This window comes from Aristolochia californica, unplaced genomic scaffold, assembly GCF_029961685.1.
Source record: "Aristolochia californica isolate CCGP_79_NKW_82.1479 unplaced genomic scaffold, dmAriCali1.0.hap1 SCAF_8, whole genome shotgun sequence".
In the NCBI taxonomy this organism is placed as follows: domain Eukaryota; kingdom Viridiplantae; phylum Streptophyta; class Magnoliopsida; order Piperales; family Aristolochiaceae; genus Aristolochia; species Aristolochia californica.
In genome coordinates, this window is record NW_027182279.1 from 19824933 (window position 1) to 19847625 (window position 22693).

Consider the following 22693-nt stretch of genomic DNA (forward strand, 5'->3'; position numbering starts at 1 on the left):
GATGTTTAAAACATCTAGACAAGGCATCCACCACCTTGTTTAATCGTCGGCATGATACTCCACTAAGAAATCAAAGCCCATCAACTTACTAAACCAATGCTGTTGTGGTGATGTTGTGAGACACTGCTCAAGTAAGAACTTGAGACTATAATGATTTGCGGATGAGAAAAGTACGTCCCCATAAATACGCCCACTAGTGTTGGACCTCCTTGGCCAACCTGATCAGCTCGCGTTTATATGCAGCCAATTTCTGATAACGAGAGGCCAACTATCGACTGAAATAAGCATTGGGGTAGGAGTTTTGATACAACATGGCCCCAGTGCCCCCACCAGAAGCATCACATTCTATCACAAACAAGTCATCAAATTTTGGAAGTTGTAGCACCGGTGTAGATGCAAGAGCATTCTTGAGTGCGTCAAATGCCATGGAAGCCTCCTCGTTCCACTGAAAGGAATTATTTTTAAGAAGGTTAGTCAAAGGTGCTGCCAACGGACCAAAACTCCAAATAAATTTCCAGTAATAGCCTGCCAGACCAAAGAATTCGCGTACTGTTGAGCAAGACTGAGGTTGTGGCTACTCACTAATGGCTTGAATCTTCTTGGGATCAACAGTGACCCCCTCATGGGAAATAATGTGGCCCAGGTAAGCAACATGAGATGCCCCAAAGGAGCATTTGGACTTCTTCAAATATAATTAGTGTGCTCGCAATAAATCAAATACAATTCTCAAATGTGCTAAGTGGTCATCTCAAGATTTTCTATATATGAGTATATCATAACAAAACAAGTATGAATTTCTAAAGGTAAGAGCTAAATACCTCATTCATCAGCGCCTGGAAAGTAGAAGGAGAATTTGATAGCCCAAAAGGCATGACCACAAATTCAAAGTGGTCGTGATGTGTTCGGAATGTCGTCTTTTCAATATCTGCTGGATGCATGCGAATCTAATGATACCCAGATAGTAAGTCTAATTTTGTGAAGACCCATGATACATGTAGCTCATCGAGGAGCTCCTCCACCACTAGAATGGGAAAATTGTCTTTCACTGTCAGCGAGTTCAACTCACGATAAACAACACAAAAGCCCAAGTCCCATCAAGTTTCTTCACGAGCAGAACTAGTGAAGAGAAGGGGGACCTACTGCTGTGAATAAGGTCCTATTGTAGCATCGCCTGAGGCTATCTTTCAATCTCATCTTTCTGGAGGTGAGGGTACAGATATGGATGAACGACTACCATATCTGACCCTGGTTTCAAACATATACGGTGATCACACTGTCTGAGCGGGGGGACCCCTGTAGGCTCACAGAAAAGGTCGGAGAACTCATCAATAAGACCATCAATCCTGCCTGTTGAATTATCTGGGGCAGTTACAGAATGAATGTGTTGTTGTGTTTCTGTTTGACTTCCTTGTAGGAGCAATTGGCTACCACGTAGGACAAAACTCATTGTCAATGCAGAAAAGTCCCACAAAATAGGTCCCAATATTTGTAAACATTTGATTCCCAACACCATATGAAAACCAGCCAGAGGAATAACAAAAAACTCAGCATGAAACAAAGTAGTGCCAATAGTAAAATTTACCGCCTTGTTGATTCTGTAGCTAGGAACCTTCTCCCCATTGGGCACTAAGACTGTGGCTGTTGGATGGGGAAGAATCTGTAACTGCAGGTGTTGGGCCGTAGTCAAACTAAGAAAATTTTGGGTACTCCCCGAGTTCACTAGGCCCATGAGATCCCGATTGAAGATCTGAGCTCTGACTTGCATGGTTTTGGGCGACTTTTGCCTAATAATTGCATGCAAGGAAATTTTCGGTGGTGCTTCCTCTATCATATCCTCTGTCACCTCGATATCATCATCTTCAACCATATCAATTAAAAACAATATTTTGCACTGATGACCAACCCAATATGGTTCATCATAGTTGTAACACAAATTTTTGGACCGCCTCTCCATCATCGCAGCACTTGTCAATTTTTTTATGTACTGAGGTGGATGACTGCTCGATTTCGTATCCCCTAGTAAAGTGGTGCTCAGAGTGTGTCTAGGAGGAGGTGTTGTGGTCCGAACCCCCTGAGGATAAATGCGTCTGCTATGCCAGGTGGTGGAAATGCTCCTCTCCCCTGACCATGTGGGTCATCTGTGCAGGGCCTTCTATCACAGTTCTAAAGCACAGGCTACATTCATCGCATGTGATAATGTAATCGGTGCTTAGAGCTCTACTTCAAGCTTTAAAGCCTCCATCAGACCTGTTGTAAATAATGCACTTGCTGGTCCACTCGTACCATACTGTTTGCTCATGCTAAATTTTCCTGGAACAGTTTCTGGTATTGCTCCACGGAACCAGTTTGTCGTAACAGAACCAAATCACCCAAGGGATTGCTGTACACCGGAGGACCAAAATGAAGAGAGTATAAATTCATAAATTCTTCCTACTCCACAACTGGTCTATCCGCCTCAACTTGCTGATACCAGAGTTGTGCTTCTCCCAGTAAGTGGAAAACAACCATCCCCACTTTATCATACACTGGTACACGTTGATGGGAAAAAAACATTTTGCAGCGATATAGCCATACCAAAGGGTCTTCTGACCCATTATAAGTGGGAAATTCGAGTTTAGTGTACCTAGGTATTGTGCCTCCACCCTGGTGGAAGGGTCCCCCCGGGAAGAAGGGTCCTTGCTGGCCAGGTACAATGCCTCCCCCCTGGTTGGAGGGTCCCCCCAGGAGGAAGGGTCCTTGCTGGCTAGAGAAACTAGTGCGCCTCGTAGACTCTTCTCCCCCTCTGTTATATGAATGGTCCCCTCCTCTTTGCTTTGGAGTTGTGTTCCTTCCAGTAGTCTGACCAGACACTTTTTGGAATTATCTCTCTCTACATTTGTACATTTTGCATTTCCATCTTAGATCTATACTTTTTTCTTAAATAAAAACTAAAGTTTTCACTTTCCCTTCATCTCGAAAACAAAAAAGAGACTAAAGGCAAATAGATCACAACAAAATGAAAATTTTAGAGTTTATGTATAGAAAGAATTTAAAGCAATAAAAAAATGTAAGTAGAGATAATTTATTCACACACCACAAATGAACACAAAATTTTTGTTATCCAAGTTTGGGAAATTCAACTTGTTCAACCCTAATAGCTCGAAATTTTATAAGAAAGAGATTTTTCAACACAAGTTTTAAAACATGGATATGCATGCTTGAAACATGTTAAAGATGCTAATGACCTATGGATCCAAACCTTTTAAAGAGAATAACATTAAATTCCCAAGTGAACGTGTAGTGGGATATTTACCCGAGTCAAACAAGCCATTATTTTGCCCATTTACAAAAAGCTGACCATACGATCATAGATTATTGTAAAGTGATTTATCATGAGTAACGGGCTATTTTTTTAAGGAATGACTTATGGATTGGGAGTCAACACTCAGTTAAAAATCCCTCGACTCCCCCTTTTCTTGACGATTGCAGAACCTGATATATAAAAAAAATAGTTTACAATCCCTATAAATTATAAAATTTTTTTGGAATAATCACTCTCTACATTTTTGCATTGTGCATTTCCATTTTAGATGTATATTTTTTTCTTAAATCAAAACTTGAGTTTTCACTTTCCCTTCATCTCGTTAACAAAAAAAAAAAGAGAAATGGAAAATAGATCACAACAAAATGAAAATTTCGAATTTTGTTTGAAAAGAATTTAAAGCAATAAACAATTGTAAGTAAATAAAATTTATTCACGCACCACAAATGAACACAAAATTTTTGTTATCCAAGTTTGGGAAATACCATTAGTTCAACCCTAATAGCTCAAAATTTTATAAGAAAGAGATTTTTCTGCACATGTTTTAAAAAATGGATATGTATACTTGAAACATGTTAAAGATGCAAATGACCTATGGATTCGAACTTTTTAAAGAGAATAATATTAAATTCTCAAGTGAACGTGGAATGGGATATTTACCTGAGTGAAACAAACCATTATTTTGCCCATTTACAAAAAGCCGACCTGACGATCATAGAATTAAAGTGATTTATCATGTGTAACGGGCTCTATTTTTGTAGGGAATGACATATGGATTGGGAGTCTACACTCAATTAAAAATACCCCGCCACCCCTTTTTTCCGACAATTGTAGAACATGATATATAAAAACTAAAAAGAGTTTATAATCCCTAAAAATTACAGACACTTTTTGGAATTATCTCTCTCTACATTTTTGCATTGCGTATTTCCATTTTAGATGTATACTTTTTTCTTAAATCAAAACATGAGTTTTCACTTCCCCTTCATCTCGTAAACAAAAAAAAAAAGATAGAAGGCACATAGATCACAACAAAATGAAAATTTTAGAGTTTATGGAAGGAAAGATTTTAAAGTAATCAGCAAATGTAAATAAAGAAAATTTATTCACATCCACAAATGAACACAAAAATTTTGTTATCTAAGTTTGGGAAATTCCACTAGTTCAACCCTAATAGCTCGAAATTTTATAAGAAAAAGATTTTTCTACACATGTTTTAAAAAATGGATATGCATGCTTGAAACATATTAAAGATGCAAATGACCAAATGATCCAAACCTTTTAAAGAGAATAACATTAAATTCTCAAATAAACGTGCGGTGGGATATTTACACGAGTCAAACAAGCCATTATTTTGCCCATTTAAAAAAAGCTGACCTAACGATCATAGATGATTGTAAAGTGATTTATCATGTGTAACGGGCTATATTTTTGCAAGGAATGACTTATGGATTGAGCGTCAACACTCAATTAAAAATCCCTCGCCTCCCCCTTTTGCCGTCGATTACAAAAACCGATATATAAAAACAAAAAAGAGTTTACAATCTCTAAAAATTACAGACATTTTTTTGGAATTATCTCTCTCTACATTTGTGCATTGTGCATTTATATTTTAGAGGTACACTTTTTTCTTAAATCAAAACTTGAGTTTTCACTTTCCTTTCATCTCGTAAACAAAAAAAGAGATAAAAGGCAAATAGTTCATAACAAAATAAAAATTTTAGAGTTTATGTATGGAAAGAATTTAAAGCAATAAAAAAAATGTAACTAAATAAAATTTATTCACACACTTCAAATGAACACAAAAGTTTTGTTGTCCATGTTTGGGAAATTCCACTAGTTCAACCCTAATACCTCTGAATTTTATAAGAAAAAGATTTTTCTACACATGTTTTAAAAAATGGATATGCATCCTTGAAACATATTCAAGATGCAAATGACCTATGGATCCAAATCTTTTAAATAGAATAACATTAACTTCTCAAGTGAACGTGCAGTGGGATATTTACCTAAGTCAAACAAGTCATTATTTTGCCCATTTATAAAAAGCTGACTCAATGATCATAGGTGATTGTAAAGTGATTTATCATGCATAATGGGCTATATTTTTGTAAGGAATGACTTATGGATTGGGAGTCTACACTTAGTTAAAAATATCCCGCCACCCCCTTTTCCAGACGATTGCAGAACCTGATATATAAAAACTAAAATGAGTTTACTATCCTTAAAAATTACAAACACTTTTTGGGATTATCTCTCTCTACATTTGTGCAATGTGCATTTCCATTTTAGATGTATACTTTTTTTTTAAATATAAATTTGTGTTTTCACTTTCCCTTCAACTTGTAAACAAAAAAGAGATAAAAACCAAATAGATCAAAACAAAATGAAAATTTTAGAGTTGATGTAGGGAAAGAATTTAAAGAAATAAACAAATTTAAGTAAAGAAAATTTATTCACACACCACAAATGAACCCAAAAGTTTTGTTATCCATGTTTTGGAAATTCCACTAGTTCAACCGTAAAAGCTTGGAATTTTATAATAAAGAGATTTTTTCACACATATTTTAAAAAATGGATATGCATGCTTGAAACTTGTTAAAGATTCAAATGACCTATGGATCCGAACCTCGTAAAGAGAATAACATTAAATTCTCAAGTGAACGTGCTGTGGGATATTTACCCGAGTCAAACAAGCCATTATTTTTCCCATTTACAAAAATGTTGACCTAACAATCATTGATGATTGTCAAGTGATTTATCATGCGTAAGGGGCTATATTTTTTTAAGCAATGACTTATGGATTCGGAGCCAACACTCAGTTAAAGATTCCCCGCTTCCCCCTCTTCCCGACGATTGCATAACCTGATATATAAAAACTAAAAAAAGTTTGCAATCCCTAAAAATTATAGACACTATTTTGAATTATCTCTCTCTACATTTTTGCATTGTACATTGTGCATTGTGCATCTCAATTTTGGATGTATACTATTTTCTGAAATCAAAACTTGAGTTTTCACTAATCCTTCATCACGTAAACAAAAAAAGTGAAAAAAGGCAAATAGATCACAACAAAAAGAAATTTTTAGAGTTTATATATGGAACGAATTTAAAGCAATAAAAAAATGTAAGTAAAGAAAATTTATTCACACATCTCCTTTCAAGTTATCATAGGTGTCTACTTGAAAGGATGAGATGACAACGATAATAAGGGTATAAACAACATGTGTTCAAGATCATCTTCTTTTTGCATTGAACCACAAGAATCAAGGAAATTTTTTCTTCCCTCGCATCCAAACTTGAGCAAGTTCCTCACCTTCACCAATGCCTCCTTTAACATGACCAAGCTTTCAATGGCATCTTCAAACTTGATGACACCAACATTCTAAAGACTCAATGAGGATCTTCTTAATTATCATCTGATAGCAGCCTCTCTTGAAGAATCTCTCGAGAAAAAATTGTAATTTATATAGAAATTTCCAAGATTCTCTCATTTGATTTTGTAATATTTCCTTGATTGATTTAATTAGGGAGCCTAATTTATTGATAAGTTTCTCCTAAAAATGTAATGAAAAGAGTATAAATAGGGGTCTTGGTTGAAAGAAAAATCAATCAAGCCTATTCCCAAATCTCTTGCTCTCCTCTCTCTCCCCAAAAATTTGTCCTCACTCTTCTCTCTCCCTTTCTCTCCTTCTTTACTTTGTCCCTCTTCCTTTGTCCCTCTCTCCCCCTTTCCTAAAAGCCTTATGTTATGAACTCGATAACGAGCTGGGTAACTCAATGGCACCGTGGGTGAGTCAATGGGTACTGCATATTTTAATTATATTTATGTTTTTATGCTATTTCGGTTTAAATATACCTCAAGCGCATTTTTATAATTTTCACCCTAAACTCATGTTGGCGTGAACTATCTGTGAGGCAAAATGGAAATGAATCGTCAAGACTCATTTTATCTCCAAACAGGATCTGAGGTCTCCTTCTAGAGCTCAGGATCGGGAGTTCCCCTTGAGCTCTACTTATCCCTTCATAATCCTATCTCATTGTCTTAAATCATAAGGTTTCCCACAGATCTAAGCACTGAACAGCAGCCGAAGCTTCTCTGGTTTTAGCTGCTGTTGTTCGTGGTGTTTCACGGCAGAAACCAGGCTCGGGAAGACGAAGCGACACTCGGGGAGCTGCTGCTGAGGTGATCGCAGAAAAGCCGGTAGGTTGCTTCCTACAACAGGGCAGAAGTGTAGTTGTGTGTTGAGAAGGTCCCCAATCACGACGACAACAGAGGAGTGCTGTTGGATTTCCGCCAGAACAGCAGGGCTCTGTTCAGACGTTGAGCCACCGGCGGCCCTTTGCTGTCCTGCCACCGAGCACGACCACGGTGCAGTTCCCTTTTCCCGGTGATGGCAGGGAGGTAGCCATCCGATCAGGCCAACCTCCAGAGATCTGCCCCGTCCATATCGACGAGCTACGGTGATAACAAAGTTTATTGTTTCATTCTGCAACAGCAGCAAGCGGCTGTCCCTACCTCCCCAGATCTGTGGGCCCTCTCTCAGACACTGTTGCTGTCCAGATCCTGTCCAGATCTGTGAGCCAGAGCAGTCCAGATCTGTGGGGCCTCTCTCTCAGACACTATGCTGTCCAGATCCAGCTCAGCCCAGATCTGTGGGCCGTCTCTCTCTGGCAATGTTGCTGTCCAGATCCAGTCCAGATCTGTGGGCCACACCAGTCCAGATCTGTGGGTCTACTCCATCTGGATCCATCCGTCCCTCGCTGAGTTACTCGATCCATGACTCGGGACCCTAACATTTTGGTATCAGATCAGGGTAACATGGGGGATCCCTCCCACAGTAAAGAACTAAGAAACCTTGCAAGAGAACTGCAGACAGAAAATTAAACTCGAATGGCAAAGATGATGGAACAAATCAATAGTAGAGTTTTCTGAGATTGTGGCGGGATTAAACTGACCCTTGACACTACACGAAGAATGGAAGAACACTCTTATAGCAGAGGGGGAGAGCAATATTTTGGGCGCAATGGCCATCTGGCACATGGTAGAGGGTCAGTACCCAAGTACACAAAAATATATTTTATCACCTACACCGGATCAGTCGACCCCTTAATTTGGCTACACAGATGCGAAATTTTTTGCCCACCAAGGCACATCTGACATGGACAGGGTGAGTTTAGCTATCTTCCACTTGCTGGATGAAGCTCAACTCTGGTTCCATTAAGTGGAATTGGATCGCTTGGTCATTGATTGGGAAGAGTTTAAAAAGTTATGCACGATATGGTTCGAACTGCCTACTTACAACAACCCTTTGGGGGACTAGGTCTTGTTACGACAAACCGAATCAGTGGTAGCATAACAGACTCAATTTCAGGAAAAATTAGTGCGATCACGCCACCTAGTTCGACGAGACCAGCATGTAAATTTGTTTACAACAGGGCTTACTAATTCCTTGGAACTGGAGGTGGAACTCCATGCGTCTACTGATTAGGGGCGACCGATGAATTTAGCTCGGACAATGGAAGCAAAACAACATATTCAACATAAGAGGAAGGGCTGGCAAGGGGGAGTATCAGTGCCCCAGGATTGCAAGCCTGTAATGAGTTGGTTATAAATTGATTAACGTGATTGTAGGAAACGGATTGTTTCCTTGATCCTGTAATTTTATTCCTTTGATTTTTGGATCTAAATTGATCCTAATATCAGCATGTAATGTATTATAAATTGCCTCCATCTCGAAGAAGAATACATCATCGAAAAATCATTCTTTAAATCTCTGTTATTGTTTTCGGTTTCTCTGTTTCACATGGTATCAGAGCGGGAGAATTATCCTCTCTTTTTCTTCGCCGAAAGTCGGAGCTAAGTGCTCCCGCAGTTGCCGAAGGAGGAAGCCGAAAAAACAATCATCGTGGGGTTGCAGAACTCTATTTTTTCTACAACTTCATATTCCGGCGATGGCGTAGCCAAAAGAACGTCGTCGCCGACCGACAACGACCATCGAAGACCGAAGACGACCGCTGACGACCTTACCCCCTGCCTATTATTGCAGCCGATCATCGCTGTCACCAAGGGAAGCCGACTTGCAGAAAGAGAACAGAGTTCTGCAATGACGGTCCTGTAGGCGAAACCACGTCGCCGACGAGTACTGACGATTGCTGACGAGCGCTGACGACGGCACCACCACCCCGTTGTCGAAGGAAGCCGAAGCTCCGTTGCCGCTGCCGAAGAAGAAAATTGATTTTTTTTTTTTTGAAACTTAGGAACTACTGTTCCTTTATTTTTTTTCTGCTGATCGAACCGACCCAAACCGGTGGGTCAATCGAATCGGACCGAACCGGACCAGACTGAACAGAACCGAACCGGATTAGACAAGACCAGACCAAATTTCCAAATCGATGGCCACCGCTACAGGCACATCCACCAAACTTATCCCATCACCACAGATTATAGTCCACCAAGACAATTCTGCATTTCCAACTGGAATCATCCTCAATGAGACCAATTATTCATTATGGTCCCAACTCATGGAGATGTGAATTGGCGCACGCAACAATGTTGGATACCTCACCGGCGAAACAAAAAAACCAGCATCTGGTGATGTCCATCTTGGAGCATGGATTACTGAAAATCAAATAGTCAAAAGTTGGCTTATTGACTCCATGAGTCCATTGCTAATGCAGCGATTTATTCACCTCTCCACTGCCAAGGAGATATGGGAAGCAGTATAAAAAACGTTCTATGATAGATGAAACTTGTATATTTGAGCTGAACCAGAGATCTTTTTCTACCAAACAAAATGGTAGATCGTTATCCACCTACTACAATGAACTGGTTACTATTTTCCAGGAGATTGATCATAGGACTATATCTTAGGAAGGAACAGTAGAAGGGCTAATCCAGTTGCACTCTGTAATGGCTAGGCTTCGGGTTCATATTTTCTTCAGTGGGCTTGACTCCGAGTTTGATCAAGTTCGTGGAGAAATTTTGCTAAAAATCTCCAAACTTGATTTAGAGAGTACATATGCATATGTCAGACACGAATATCAATAGAGACAGACAATGGGGAGCTATCATCTAGTCTCAGAGAACTCGGCGATGTTGGTCAACCAAAACCGACAAGGATCATCAAGCAGTCGGAATCCTCAATCCTCTAGAAAAGGTAACAACTGTGTATATACTCACTGCGGAGAAAAAGTACATTCACAACAACGATATTATGATATTATTGGCTATCCAGAGTGGTGGGATTTCTCAAAAAAACCCCGTAAAAAGATTGCTGGGAAAGCTATGGTGACATCCATAGAAGATAATCAGGAGCTACCTATGACAAATATTGCCCATTCAGGTATTCTCGATAATCCATCAGTATTCTCTGTACATTCTAAGAATAGACCTTGGATTATTGATACAGGTGCATTCGATCACATGACAAGGGATCCCAGTCAGTTACAATCCATTCTACCTTCTCCACAATCTGTTATTTCAATAGCCAATAGTAGTACCTCTCCTATTACTGGGGAAGGATTGGTTATATTATCCAATAATCTTACATTAGACATTGTCCTTGTGGTTCCCTCTCTTGAATATAATATTTTGCCTGTTAGCCAGATTACTTCCACTCTTGCTTGTACTGTAACTTTTTGGCCCTCATTTTATGTCTTTCAGGACATTCTAACCCGGAAGATTCTTGGTTATGGTGTTAGACGGGGCAAACTCTACTATTTGGAGTTGACAGAGAACGGGGGATCGAAAATCATTCAAACAAATCAAGCTAGTAGTGAAGATAATGCTCAAACAACTGTATGGTTATGGCACCGACGATTAGGCCACCTTTCCTTTAGTTATCTTAAGAAATTGCGACCTCAAATTTTTTCAGGTTTGAATGATGTGCATTTTTATTGTGAAACATGTGAATTGGCTAAGAGCCACCGTATTTCTTATTTACCGAGTTTGAATAAAAGTTTTGAACCTTTTGAGGTTATTCATTCCGATGTTTGGGGTCCAGCTAAGGTTTCCTCTATTTCTAGAGCTCGTTACTTTGTGACATTTATTGATGAATGCACTAAAATGACTTGGGTATCTCTGCTTATACAAAAGAGTGATGTGTGTCTAGCATTTTAGAAATTCCATATAATGATACATACTCAATACCAAAAGCAGATTCGTGTTTTGCAATCTCACAATGGTAGTGAGTTTCTTAATGCTTCTTTCGAAAATTTTCTGACCAATCATGGAATTTGTCATCAGACCTCTTGTACCTATACTCCCCAACAGAATGGATTGGCAGAAAGAAAGAATAGACAAATTTTGGAAGTTGTGCATGCCTCTCTCTTTGGCATGAACATGCCTCGATTTTATTGGGGCGAAGCAGTCAAATCTGCTGCCTACCTCATCAATCGAACACTTTCTAGAGTACTAGATTTTCAAACTTGTCTACACAAGTTGCAATCCCTGATTTCAATTCCCCATCTTTCGAATCTTGAACCCCGAATTTTTGGGTGTACCGCATATGTTCATATCCCAAAGATCTTTCAAAATAAACTTGATCCATGTGCCAAGCGATGTGTATTTGTTGGCTACTCTGAATTTTAAAAAGGATATCGGTGTTATGATCCACACACCAACAAGCTCCATGTGACTCTAGATGTCTCCTTCCATGAATCAGTACCTTATTATTCAGGGGGAGTTTCTTGAACATCTCTACAGGGGGAGAGTTCAAGTGAAGAGAATGTTCTATAAGAAAATAACGGAGGTATTGAGTTTATTGAGTTACAAGCGCTGCATGAATTTTTCAAGTGTCATGATGTGCAACAAGACTGTGATTCAGTAATTTCTCTTGAAGAACCCCCAGAGTTGCCCCCGTCCGCACCAATAACTGAAGAATCAACCCGGAATGTTCCTCCTCAAGTAAATAAGAATCCTGTGTTTGATGAGTCTAATGAAACATGTCTTCCTACAGAAAATACACCCCCTAGATATCCACAAAGATTGAATAGGGGAGTTCCAAAAAAACTGTATGAACCTGATCTTGAAGCCAAGACCAAATACTCAATCAATAACTATGTGTCCTCCCATAGGTTGACTAAATCATATGCATTTACTATTGATCAATTATCCAGGGTTTCTATTCCTAGTAATGTGCAGGATATATTAGTTGATCCAAAATGGAAAAAGGCGATGAACGAAGAGATGGAGGCTCTACAAAAAAATGCAACTTGGGAACTTGTTCCCCAACCTAAAGAAGTAAAAACAATTGCATGTCGATGGGTGTTCACATTGAAACTCAAACAGAATGGAAGTATTGACAGATATAAAGCTCGGCTAGTTGCAAAGGGATATACGCAAAGGTATGGGATAGACTATCAGGATACTTTTGCGCTAGTAGCTAAGATAAATACAATTTGCATTCTTATATCTATAGCAGCAAATTGAGACTGGCCCCTGCAACAATTTGACATTAAAAATGCCTTCCTCAATGGAGACTTAGAAGAAGAAGTCTACATGGAGCTACCACCCCGCATAAAAAGTAGTTCTTTGTGTCAAGGTGACGTCTGTAAATTGAAGAAGTCATTGTATGGGCTGAAACATTCACCTAGGGCATAGTTTTGGAGATTCTTGGCTACAATGAAGGAGTTTGGTTATAAACAAAGTAACTCAGATCATAATTTGTTTATAAAACACAAAGAAGGAAAGGTAACATCTTTAATTGTATATGTTGATGATATGGTCGTGACAGGAGATGACCCAGGTGAAATGCAAGCTTTACAGGAGTATTTAGCCACTAAATTCGAAATGAAGGATCTCGGACAACTTAAATATATTTTGGGAATTGAGGTTGCAAGATCAAAACATGGAGTTTTCCTTTCGCAGTGAAAATATGTGTTGGATCTTCTAGCCGAAACAGGAATACTTGACAGTAAACAAATAGAGGCGCCCATGGAAATGCATCATAAACTCGGAATTCTTCCAGATCAAATCCCAGCAGACAAAGGGCGTTATCAGCGATTAGTTGGAAGATTAATCTACCTATCACACACAAGGCCCGATGTAGCATATGCAGGAAGCGTTGTGAGTCAGTTCATGCATGCACCAAGTGAAGAACATATGGAAGCAGTCTATCGGATCTTGAGATACTTACAAAATGCTCCATGAAAAGGTTTGTTATTCTCAAAAAATGGTATCTTTAATATTGAAGGATATACAGATTCTGATTAAATAAGTGATCAAATAACCAAAAGATCTACGTCGGGTTACTTTACTTTTGTGGAAGGGAATCTGGTCACTTGGAAAAGCAAAAAACAGAAGGTAGTATCAAGATCAAGTGTTGAAGCTAAATTTTGAGGCATGGCTCATGGTGTATGCGAGTTGTTATGGATAAAGAATAAACTGAGGGACTTAGGGATTGAATACGCCAAACTGATGAATCTTCACTGTGATAACAAGGCAGCCATTGCAATTGCACAGAATCCGGTTCAACATGATCGCACTAAACATGTTGAAATTGATCGTCATTTCATCAAGGAGAACCTCGATGCAAAGATCATACAATTCCGCTTCATTCAATCTGAGAGTCAGCTAGCTGATAAGCTCATGAAGGTAGTATCAGGGAAGGCATTTCATGGTATAATTGACAAGTTGGGCATGATCGATGTCTATGTACCAACTTGAGGGGGAGTGTTTGTAAGTCTGTAATGAGCTAGTTGTAAATTGATTAATGTGATTGAAGGAAATGGATTGTTTCCTTGATCCTGTAATTTTATTCCTTGATTTTAGGATATAAATTGATCATAAAATCAACATGTAATGTATTATAAATTTCCTCCATCTCGGAGAAGAATACATCATCGGAAAATCATTCTTTGAATCTCTATTATTCTTTTCAGTTTCTCTGTTTCACAGAGGTGGAACTCCATGCTCCTACTGATTAGGGGCGAGCGACGAATTTAGCTCGGACAATGGAAGCAAAAAAGCAGATTCAGCATAAGAGGAAGGGCTGGCAAGGGGGAGTATCAGTGCCCCAGGGTGGCAAGAGGGGAGGACTTATTAGCCTCCGGTGACAGGGCCACTAGTGCCACCACCCAAATCTATGCCTGGACATCCTATGACAGCATCCCCTAAAAGCAGCAACCCCCCACCCCCATATATCAGAAAACTAGCAGGGTTGGAAATGGCTGACAGATGACCAAAGAACCTCTGCTATAATTGTGACAAACCTTACTGAGTGGGCCACCAATATAAACGATTGTTTTGGTTAGAATTGGAAGCATGAACTGAGGAAGAGGAACCACCAACAGATACTCTAGAGGAGGTCGAACCAGAAATTTCCTTACATGCCATTACCGGACAAAAGTCGGCTAACACCATGCAAGTCAGAGCCAAGGTTATTGACCAGGAACTAGTGGGATTAGTAGACTTAGGCAGCACACATAACATCCTCAACATGACCGTTGTGAAACACCCCCGAGTTGGGATCCAACGTCACCCCGTTGCCACAGTTTGAGTCACCAATGGTGAGAAGGTTCCGATCTACGGGGTCAGCCAAGAGGTACACTTTTCCATTTGTAACACTTCCTTTACCACTACATTTTTGTCATCCCTCTCTCCGAATTTGATGTGGTGCTCGGGGTTAAATGGTTGCAAACTTTAGGCCCTATTTTGTGGGACTTCTCAATGTTAACAATGAGTTTTGTATCGGAAGGCCACCTAGTACTGTGAAGGGGCAGTCATGCTACTGTCGGGCCCCCTATCCATCTCTCTTGACAACATCAATTCAGAAGAAGGCATCACAGTGGACCCATCACAACTTGCAGTAATCACCACCTGGCCTCCACAACACACCATATTGGCTTTACGAGGATTTTTGGGGCTATCGGGCTATTATAAAAAATTTATACAGAATTACGGTCCACTGACCAGTCCATTTATCAATCTTCTCCAACGCCACGCCTTCATCTGGGCGGATGCAGCCACGAAATCCTTCATGGCCCTCATGTGGGCTTTCGTTTCCACTCTAGCCCTACAATTACCGGACTTTATGCTCTATTTATCAAGCTTGGGAACAAACTCTTTCTCCAGGGGGAGAGTGATGTTATGAACTTGATAGCGAGCCAGGTAACTTAGGGCACTGTGGGTACTGCAACTTTTAATTACATTTATGTTTTTATGCTATTGTGGTTTAAATATGCCTCTGAGGTATTTTTGTAATTTTCGCACTAATTCATGTTGGCGTTAACTATTTGTAAGGCAGAAATGGAAATGAATCGTCAAGACTCATTTTATCTCCAAACAGGATCTGAGGTCTCCTTCTAGTGCTCAGGGTCGGGAGTTCCCCTTGAGCTCTAGTTATCCCCCCATAATCCTATCTCAATGTGTTAAATCATAAGGTTTCCTATCGATCTAAGCACTGAACAGAAGCCGAAGCTTCTCTGGTTTTAGTTGCTGCTGTTCGTGGTGTTTCATGGCAGAAACCAGGCTCGGGAAGACGAAGCGACATCTCGGGGAGCTGCTGCTGAGGTGATCGGAGAAAAGCCGGTAGGTAGCTTCCTACAGCAGGGCAGAAGTGTAGTTGTATGTTGAGAAGGTCCCTGAGCACGACGACAGCAGAGGAGTGCTGTCGGATTTCCACCAGAACAGCAGGGCTCTGTTCAGACATTGAGTCACTGGCGGCCCCTTGCTGTCCGGCCACCGAGCACGACCAAGGTGGAATTCCCGTTTCCCAGTGACGGCAGCAAGGTAGCCATCCGATCCGGCCAACCTCCAGCGAGCTGCCCTGTCCATATCGACGAGCTACGGTGATAACAAAATTTCACGTTTCATTAAGCGATAGCAGCAAGCGGCTGTCACTACCTGCCTAGATCTGTGGGCCATACCAGTCCAGATCTGTGGGCCCTCTCTCTCAGATACTGTGCTGTCCAGATCCAGCTCAGCCCAAATCTGTGGGCTCTCTCTCTCTCTGACAGTGTTGATGTCCAGATCCAGTCCAGATCTGTGGGCCCACTCCCTCACAGCACTGGATCCATACATCCCTCGCCGTGATATCGCGATCCATGACTCGGGACCCTAACATTTTCTTGCTTCCTTCTTCCAAAATCCCCATGTGGTCCCTTTTGCCCCTCAAGAGCCCCTAGCCTACTCTCATTGTCCCCTTCATCATCCAATCAAGCCTCCATTCATACACAAATTCCAACCCTAGTTCCCTTATTAAAAGCTGAAAAGTTAGGAACTTGAAGAAGTTTCTATAAAAAAAGGTATGAGAGTAGGACCTTTCCTTCATCAACATTGTTATACATGAAGAATGGAGCTCCAATTACAAGGGTGGTTGCAGCCCAAGAGTCCAACCATGAAAACTCGAGTGATGAAATCTCAATTTTGAAAAATACAAAAATTGACCATCATGTATCATTACTTTTTAGATGAGAGAATTGGAAGGCCTTTTTCCCCTCCTCAACAAGCAATAGATCATTAAGCTTCAACCAAACCTATTTTTGGTAAGTTATCTTCGGTTCTACCACCAATCCTTCTTACCCATTCTCTTTGAAATAGTCCCCTTTATCACACTTCTTCTACCTTTCATCATCCTCCCCATTACATGACCACTCCAACCACACCCTTACCCTCTTACGCCAGACACTATATCCCACTTCCTAGCTCTTGACCACCCTCGTGCTATACAATCTATGTCTCATAAACACTTCACCCATTTCCCCAACTTACCTTCCTTTGACCACAACTCTCCTACACGTGAAACAATGAATACTAGAGGAGGATCCATACAAGCCCGCAATGTTAGGAATTAGATGCTCTAATTCTATTGGAAGATAAGTTCAAGCCCACACGACCAAGGAAGGCCCACAAGATGGGCCCAAACCCATAAGAAATATGACCCATAATGAATACCATGAGCTGACATCCTTATCACATCAGTTGGAAGATATAGGACTCACAAAAGTATCTTATATTATGGTCATGTCAAATAAGAGTTTTAGTTTGAGTTATATTTATCTTTTATCTATATTGAGTTATTTAATTATGTTAGGACTTATCTTTAAGTATTAGAGTTTGGGTGTAATTGGGATAAAGGTAGTTTTATTGTAATTGGACTATACTATCTTCCTCTATTATAAATAGAGGTTCATGTACTCTGATTACAACAAGTTATTGAAGGTAATGAAGTATTTCACTTTTTCATAAATTCAACATGGTATTAGAGTAGGTTCTATGATTTGAATTGGTCAACTCATGGAGGTAATGTGATCCTTTTCTCTAAACCCTGAACCCTAAGTCTAGGTTCGTAGTTATTTTTTTTTTAGTCCCTATACTTATAGTTTTCTTTGCATTGTTTTTCCTCCATACATATTTTTTTCATATTACAGATTATATATTGACGGAAATATATTTGAGTCTACTTTCCAAAGAAAAATGATTTTTTCCAATCGGAGTTATCTACAGAGAGATATTGATATTTGAATGAGCAAATGTCAGATTGCAAAAAGGTTCGAGCAGCAGCAGCAATCTTCAGATTCCGAGGTATTTTTTGCTATCAAGAACTAGACTTTAAATGGAGAAATATATATCAAAATAAATATATGTAATTCTATTATTTTACCTATTCAAACAATTTTTTACTGAGTTATCTACAAAGAGAAATTGATATTTAAAGTAGCAAAGGTCAGATTGAAAAAGAGGTTAAAGTGGTAGCAAAAAACCTCAACTTCTGAGGTATTTTATGCTATGAATAAAGAGATTTTATATGAAGAATTATAAATCAAAAGAAAGATACGTAAGTCTAGTTTCTTACCTATTTAACTAATTCTTGCTATGATTTTTTTATAAGGAGATATTGTTCTTGGAAGTATCAATGGTCATTCAGGAAAAAAATGAGAAACAATACTTAGTTCGGCCAGATGACAGAGACAGAAATCTATCAGATTATTTATCTTCTGATAATTATATTTTATGGAGAGAACTTGTACTTGGATGAAATTTATTTAACTCTAATTTCATAATGAGAAAATTTCATGTTAATATGATCTATATTTAAAGAAATATTCTCATTGGAAGAATCAAAGGTCATGTTGGTATTCTATTACATTGACAATCCGAATTTAAGCCAATTGTTTTGCGTCACTTTTTGAGTTGATATATCAAGAAAATATCTCACTTCTCCCTGGTTTGAGGACTTATTTATATACCTCTTTTATTTGGGCTTAGTGTTACATCTATGATATTTGGTTCAAGCTGGGATCACTACCATTACTTCCAAGCTTGAGGGGGAGAAGTAGAAGTACAAGAAAGGGGTATTTTATTCCTTATGTTGTGGATAAGTTTATATGACCAAAATATTCAAGAAAGGGGGTGCACAAAAGATGAAGCTTGTGCATTTAAGAAGAAATTTTTATATCGGATTATTTCATGGGTTCTTTTACAAAGTTTATAATTTGGTTTGTGTTATATGTGTTGGAAGATGGTCGTGTTATATACAACTGCTGCTATTATATCTCTTTGGGGACATTATTATTGAAGAAGAGGTGGCCTCATATCATCATTTATTTTACCCCGTAAAAAAAAATCACAGTTGGGAAACCATGATGGAGGATACCTTATCAAAAAATATCACAGTTGGGAAACCATGATGGAGGATACCCTGTCAAAAAAAAATCACGATTGGGAAACCATGACGGAGGATACCCTGTCAAAAAATATCACGGTTGGGAAACCATGACGGAGGAACTTATTATTACATATATGTTATCCCCCCCTATAAGCGTTTTTATGACTCCTACCATTTGAGAGTCGTTGTCCTATGGAGGGACATGGTAGTGGACACTTCAGAGTAATGTCAATAGACACACTACCGATAGCAGATGGAGTGTGCCCTACATCCAGCATTAGGACTGGAGTATGAAGCAATGGCCTATCGGCTAGGAGTGATTTTTACTCTCACGTATATTATTCCAATAGGGCCTCATGGAAGGATTCAACAACGTGAGGGGGAATGTTGGAAGATGAAGGTATATTGGAAGATGTGATATTTTATACAAAAATATTCTATACATTATTTGCAGTAAGTTGGGAGTTCATGTTGTTCTCTCACCCAGCTTGAGGGGAAGTGTTGGAATATAAGCTCAAGTCCACATGACCAAGGAAGACCGACATATGAAAGATTATTATAAGATAGGCCACACGACCAAGGAAGGCCTACTAGATGGGCCCAAGCCCATAACAAGTAGGACCCACAATGATTACCATGAGCTAGCACCCTTATCACATCAGTTGGAAAATCAAGAAGGACTCACAAAAGTATCTTATATTATGGTCATGTCAAAGAAAAGTTTTAATTTGAGTTATGTTTGTCTTTTATCTATATTGAGTTATTTAATTATGTTATGACTTATCTTTAAGTGTTAGAGTTTGGGTGTAATTGGGACAAGGGTAGTTTTATTGTAATTGGACTCCACTACCTTCCTCTATTATAAATAGAGGTTCATGTACTCTGATTACAACAAGTTATTGAAGTCAATGAAGTATTTCTCTTTTCCATAAATTCAACAATTTCAAAACTAACAAAAGCAATAATAATAAATGTGGAAGAAAGAAAATTAAGCAATGAAAAATAACAACAAGATTTATATAAGTTCGCCTCAAGGTGAGACTATGTCCTGTCTTCCGCTGTAGGAGTAATCCACTATGAAGTTGAAATAGTTTACAAAGAGAAACCACACACACTTACAAGTGATTTTTCTCTAACCTCTCAGGCTGCAAATCCATATGCTCCTCGAGATGATGATACTCATCAAGGTGATAAAACCCTAAATATGATGACCCCATATATAAAGAGAAAATTAAGACAACCCGATTACAAGTGTGAAATCCCCACACTACACTTAATGACACAACAATCAATATATCGTGGACCCACCAGGGTCTCCACCTCCAAACTGCCTGGAGGTGGGCTTCTTGCCCCCTTCCAACCCCAACAGTGACCATGCTGCAAATGTCGATTCAATCCTGAGGGTAAGATGTTAATTAGGTTCCACAACTTTACAATCTCCCACTTGGAGAGAAGTCCAATTGAAGTTGAACAAAACTTTAGTTTCTCAATCATAACAGTCTTTGTCAACATATCAGTCGGATTCTGACTTTCTTGAATCTTCTCAAGTTCCAAGACTCCATCCTTCAAAGTCGATATGATAAAGTGATAACACACCTGTATGCACTTTTTATTGGCATAATAAACAGGATTTTTTGCTAAATGAATAACACTCTGACTGTCACAATGCAACACACTATTCCCATGCTTGAGATCCAATTCTTCCCAGAAGAATTGCAGCCATACCATCTCTTTGCTGGCTTCAGTCATGGTGACATAGTTTTCCTTAGTAGTGGAAAGTGCAACTATCTTTTTCAACATAGAGACCCGACTAACTATTGTACGACCCACTGTGTATACATATTCAGTGGTACTCTTCCTGCCATCAATGTCTCCAGCCATGTCAACATCTACATAACCTTGTAATTCCAAGTCTGACTTTTTGAAACATAAGGCTTGTAGAATTTAGGATCTCACGAAAGGAACTTTAGATCAACGAGGAAGAAGAAGAAGAAGAGAGAAGGAGAGGAGAAGAAGAAGAACATGGAAGGAGAAAGTTTGGATTAAGGGAGAAGAGGTTTGCATCAAAGTGAAAATTAAGGCTGGACGAATTTGAGGAAAGAGAGGAGAGTGCTTCAATGCTCTACCTCTTAGCCAATGTGTTATGGTCCCTAGCCATGGATCTAGTAACTCGGCGAGATACTGATGAATCCAGCACGTTACAAGGTTTTTAAACACTGTAAGGAACCAAGAATCTCGTCTCCAACCACCGTTCACGCAGGTAAGTTGAAAACAGAATCCCTTTTGTCTAATGTATGGATTTAACCACTAATCACGCAGGTAAATTAAAATAGAATTCCAACCTGCTGTACTTAAGAAAAAAAAATCTCAAGTTACCTCTTTGAATGAATTCGGAACTCCTCAGCTCAGATTCAGAACTCCTTTTCAGCCCAAATTTCGGAACTCCTCTACCCAGAATTCGGAACTCATCCTCAGCACAAAATTCGGAACTCATCCTCAGCACAAAATTCGGAACTCCTCTGCCCAGAATTCGGAACTCCTCCTCAGCTCATATTCGTAACTCCTCTTACGCCCAAAATTCGGAATTCCTTTGCCCAGAATTCAGAACTCCCAACCAGCAACAAGAACCCGTCCTCCTTCCTGGGTAGACTCATGTCAAGACCTCTCCTTTTGTGGAATTTTCGTGAAAGAGTTGATCTTATCTTGCATCTCAGAAGAGAAAGGTAATTTCTCTTCCTTTTCCTTCCAAGATCTCCTCAAAGACTCCCCAATGGATGCAGCAAACCCCAAGAGAGTTCAAGCCAAGAACCCTAGAATAGAGAGCCTAGAAAGAACCTAAATTACCCTAGTTTATGCTAATTCCGAACTTGCTTTATTTCTCCATCCTTACCCCTTAAATAGGGTAATTTACATCAACATAGGTTAGGGTTATTAAAACCCAATTCTACCCCTACCTTTAAGTCTTATTACAAATCAATAAAATTCGAAATTAAAAGCAACATAAATAATAAAAGTAAAGTAGATGATTCGGTCTTATTGAGTCCATAACATCTGCCCCCCCTTGGAGATCGAGCTTGACCTCAAGCTCGAAAGTTGGGTAGACCTGGTGAAAGTTGTCGAACCGCTCCCATTTTGCGTAGTTGTGGCCGATTGCTGCCCAGTAATGGCATGCAGGGAGATGTCCGGTGGTTCTTCCTCAATCATATCCTCTGTCACCTCGATATCCTCATGTTCAACCTTATCGATCAAAAATAATCTTTTGCACTGATGCCCAACCCGATATGGTTCATCACAGTTGTAACATAGATTCTTAGCCCGCTGTTCCGCCATCTCAGCACTTGTCAAATTTTTTATATAAGGAGTTGTAGCATGACTAGATCTCGGATCCCTTGTCAAAGTAATACCCGGGTTGTTTCTCGCAGGAATGCGCTCCCCTGACCCTGGAGGTCATCTGTGTTGTGCCTGCTGTCACAATTCTAAAGCACGAGCTATATTCATAGCACTGGATAAGTCAACAGGTGCATAGAGCTCCACCTCAAGCTTTAAGGCCTCTGTCAGTCCTGCTGTAAATAGCGCAACTTGCTGATCCACTTGTACCATACTGCTGGCTCGTGCTAATTTTTCCTAGAACAATTTTTGATATTGCTCCACGGCCCTAGTTTGGCGTAGTAAAACCAAATCTCCCAAAGGGTTACTGTAAGCCGGAGGACCAAAACAGAGAGAACATAGTCGCTTAAATTCATCCCAATCTACCACCTCGCTATCAACCTCGACTAGTTGG

General features: G+C 39.6%; 1 protein-coding gene across 1 annotated transcript; it reads right to left on the reverse strand.

Moving 5' to 3' along the window:
• Positions 1 to 268: 268 nt before the first annotated feature.
• Positions 269 to 1957, reverse strand: LOC137938337 (uncharacterized). Its single transcript, XM_068783316.1, has 5 exons — positions 1245 to 1957; positions 1067 to 1142; positions 819 to 944; positions 583 to 682; positions 269 to 525 (listed from the first exon to the last, which is right to left on the reverse strand). The coding sequence occupies exons 1-5, from the start codon at positions 1955 to 1957 to the stop codon at positions 269 to 271; spliced, it is 1272 nt and encodes a 423-aa protein (XP_068639417.1).
• Positions 1958 to 22693: the final 20736 nt, after the last annotated feature.

Bases quoted from the DNA above. Each gene is read 5' to 3' on its own strand.
- LOC137938337 (XM_068783316.1), bottom strand. From the start codon at position 1,957: ATGATGGAGAGGCGGTCCAAAAATTTGTGTTACAACTATGATGAACCA. The intron at 1,143-1,244 runs GTCAGATATGGT...CCTTATTCACAG, and splicing joins CGTATATGTTTGAAACCAGG to CAGTAGGTCCCCCTTCTCTT. The intron at 945-1,066 runs GTGAGTTGAACT...GGGTATCATTAG, and splicing joins GGGCTTTTGTGTTGTTTATC to ATTCGCATGCATCCAGCAGA.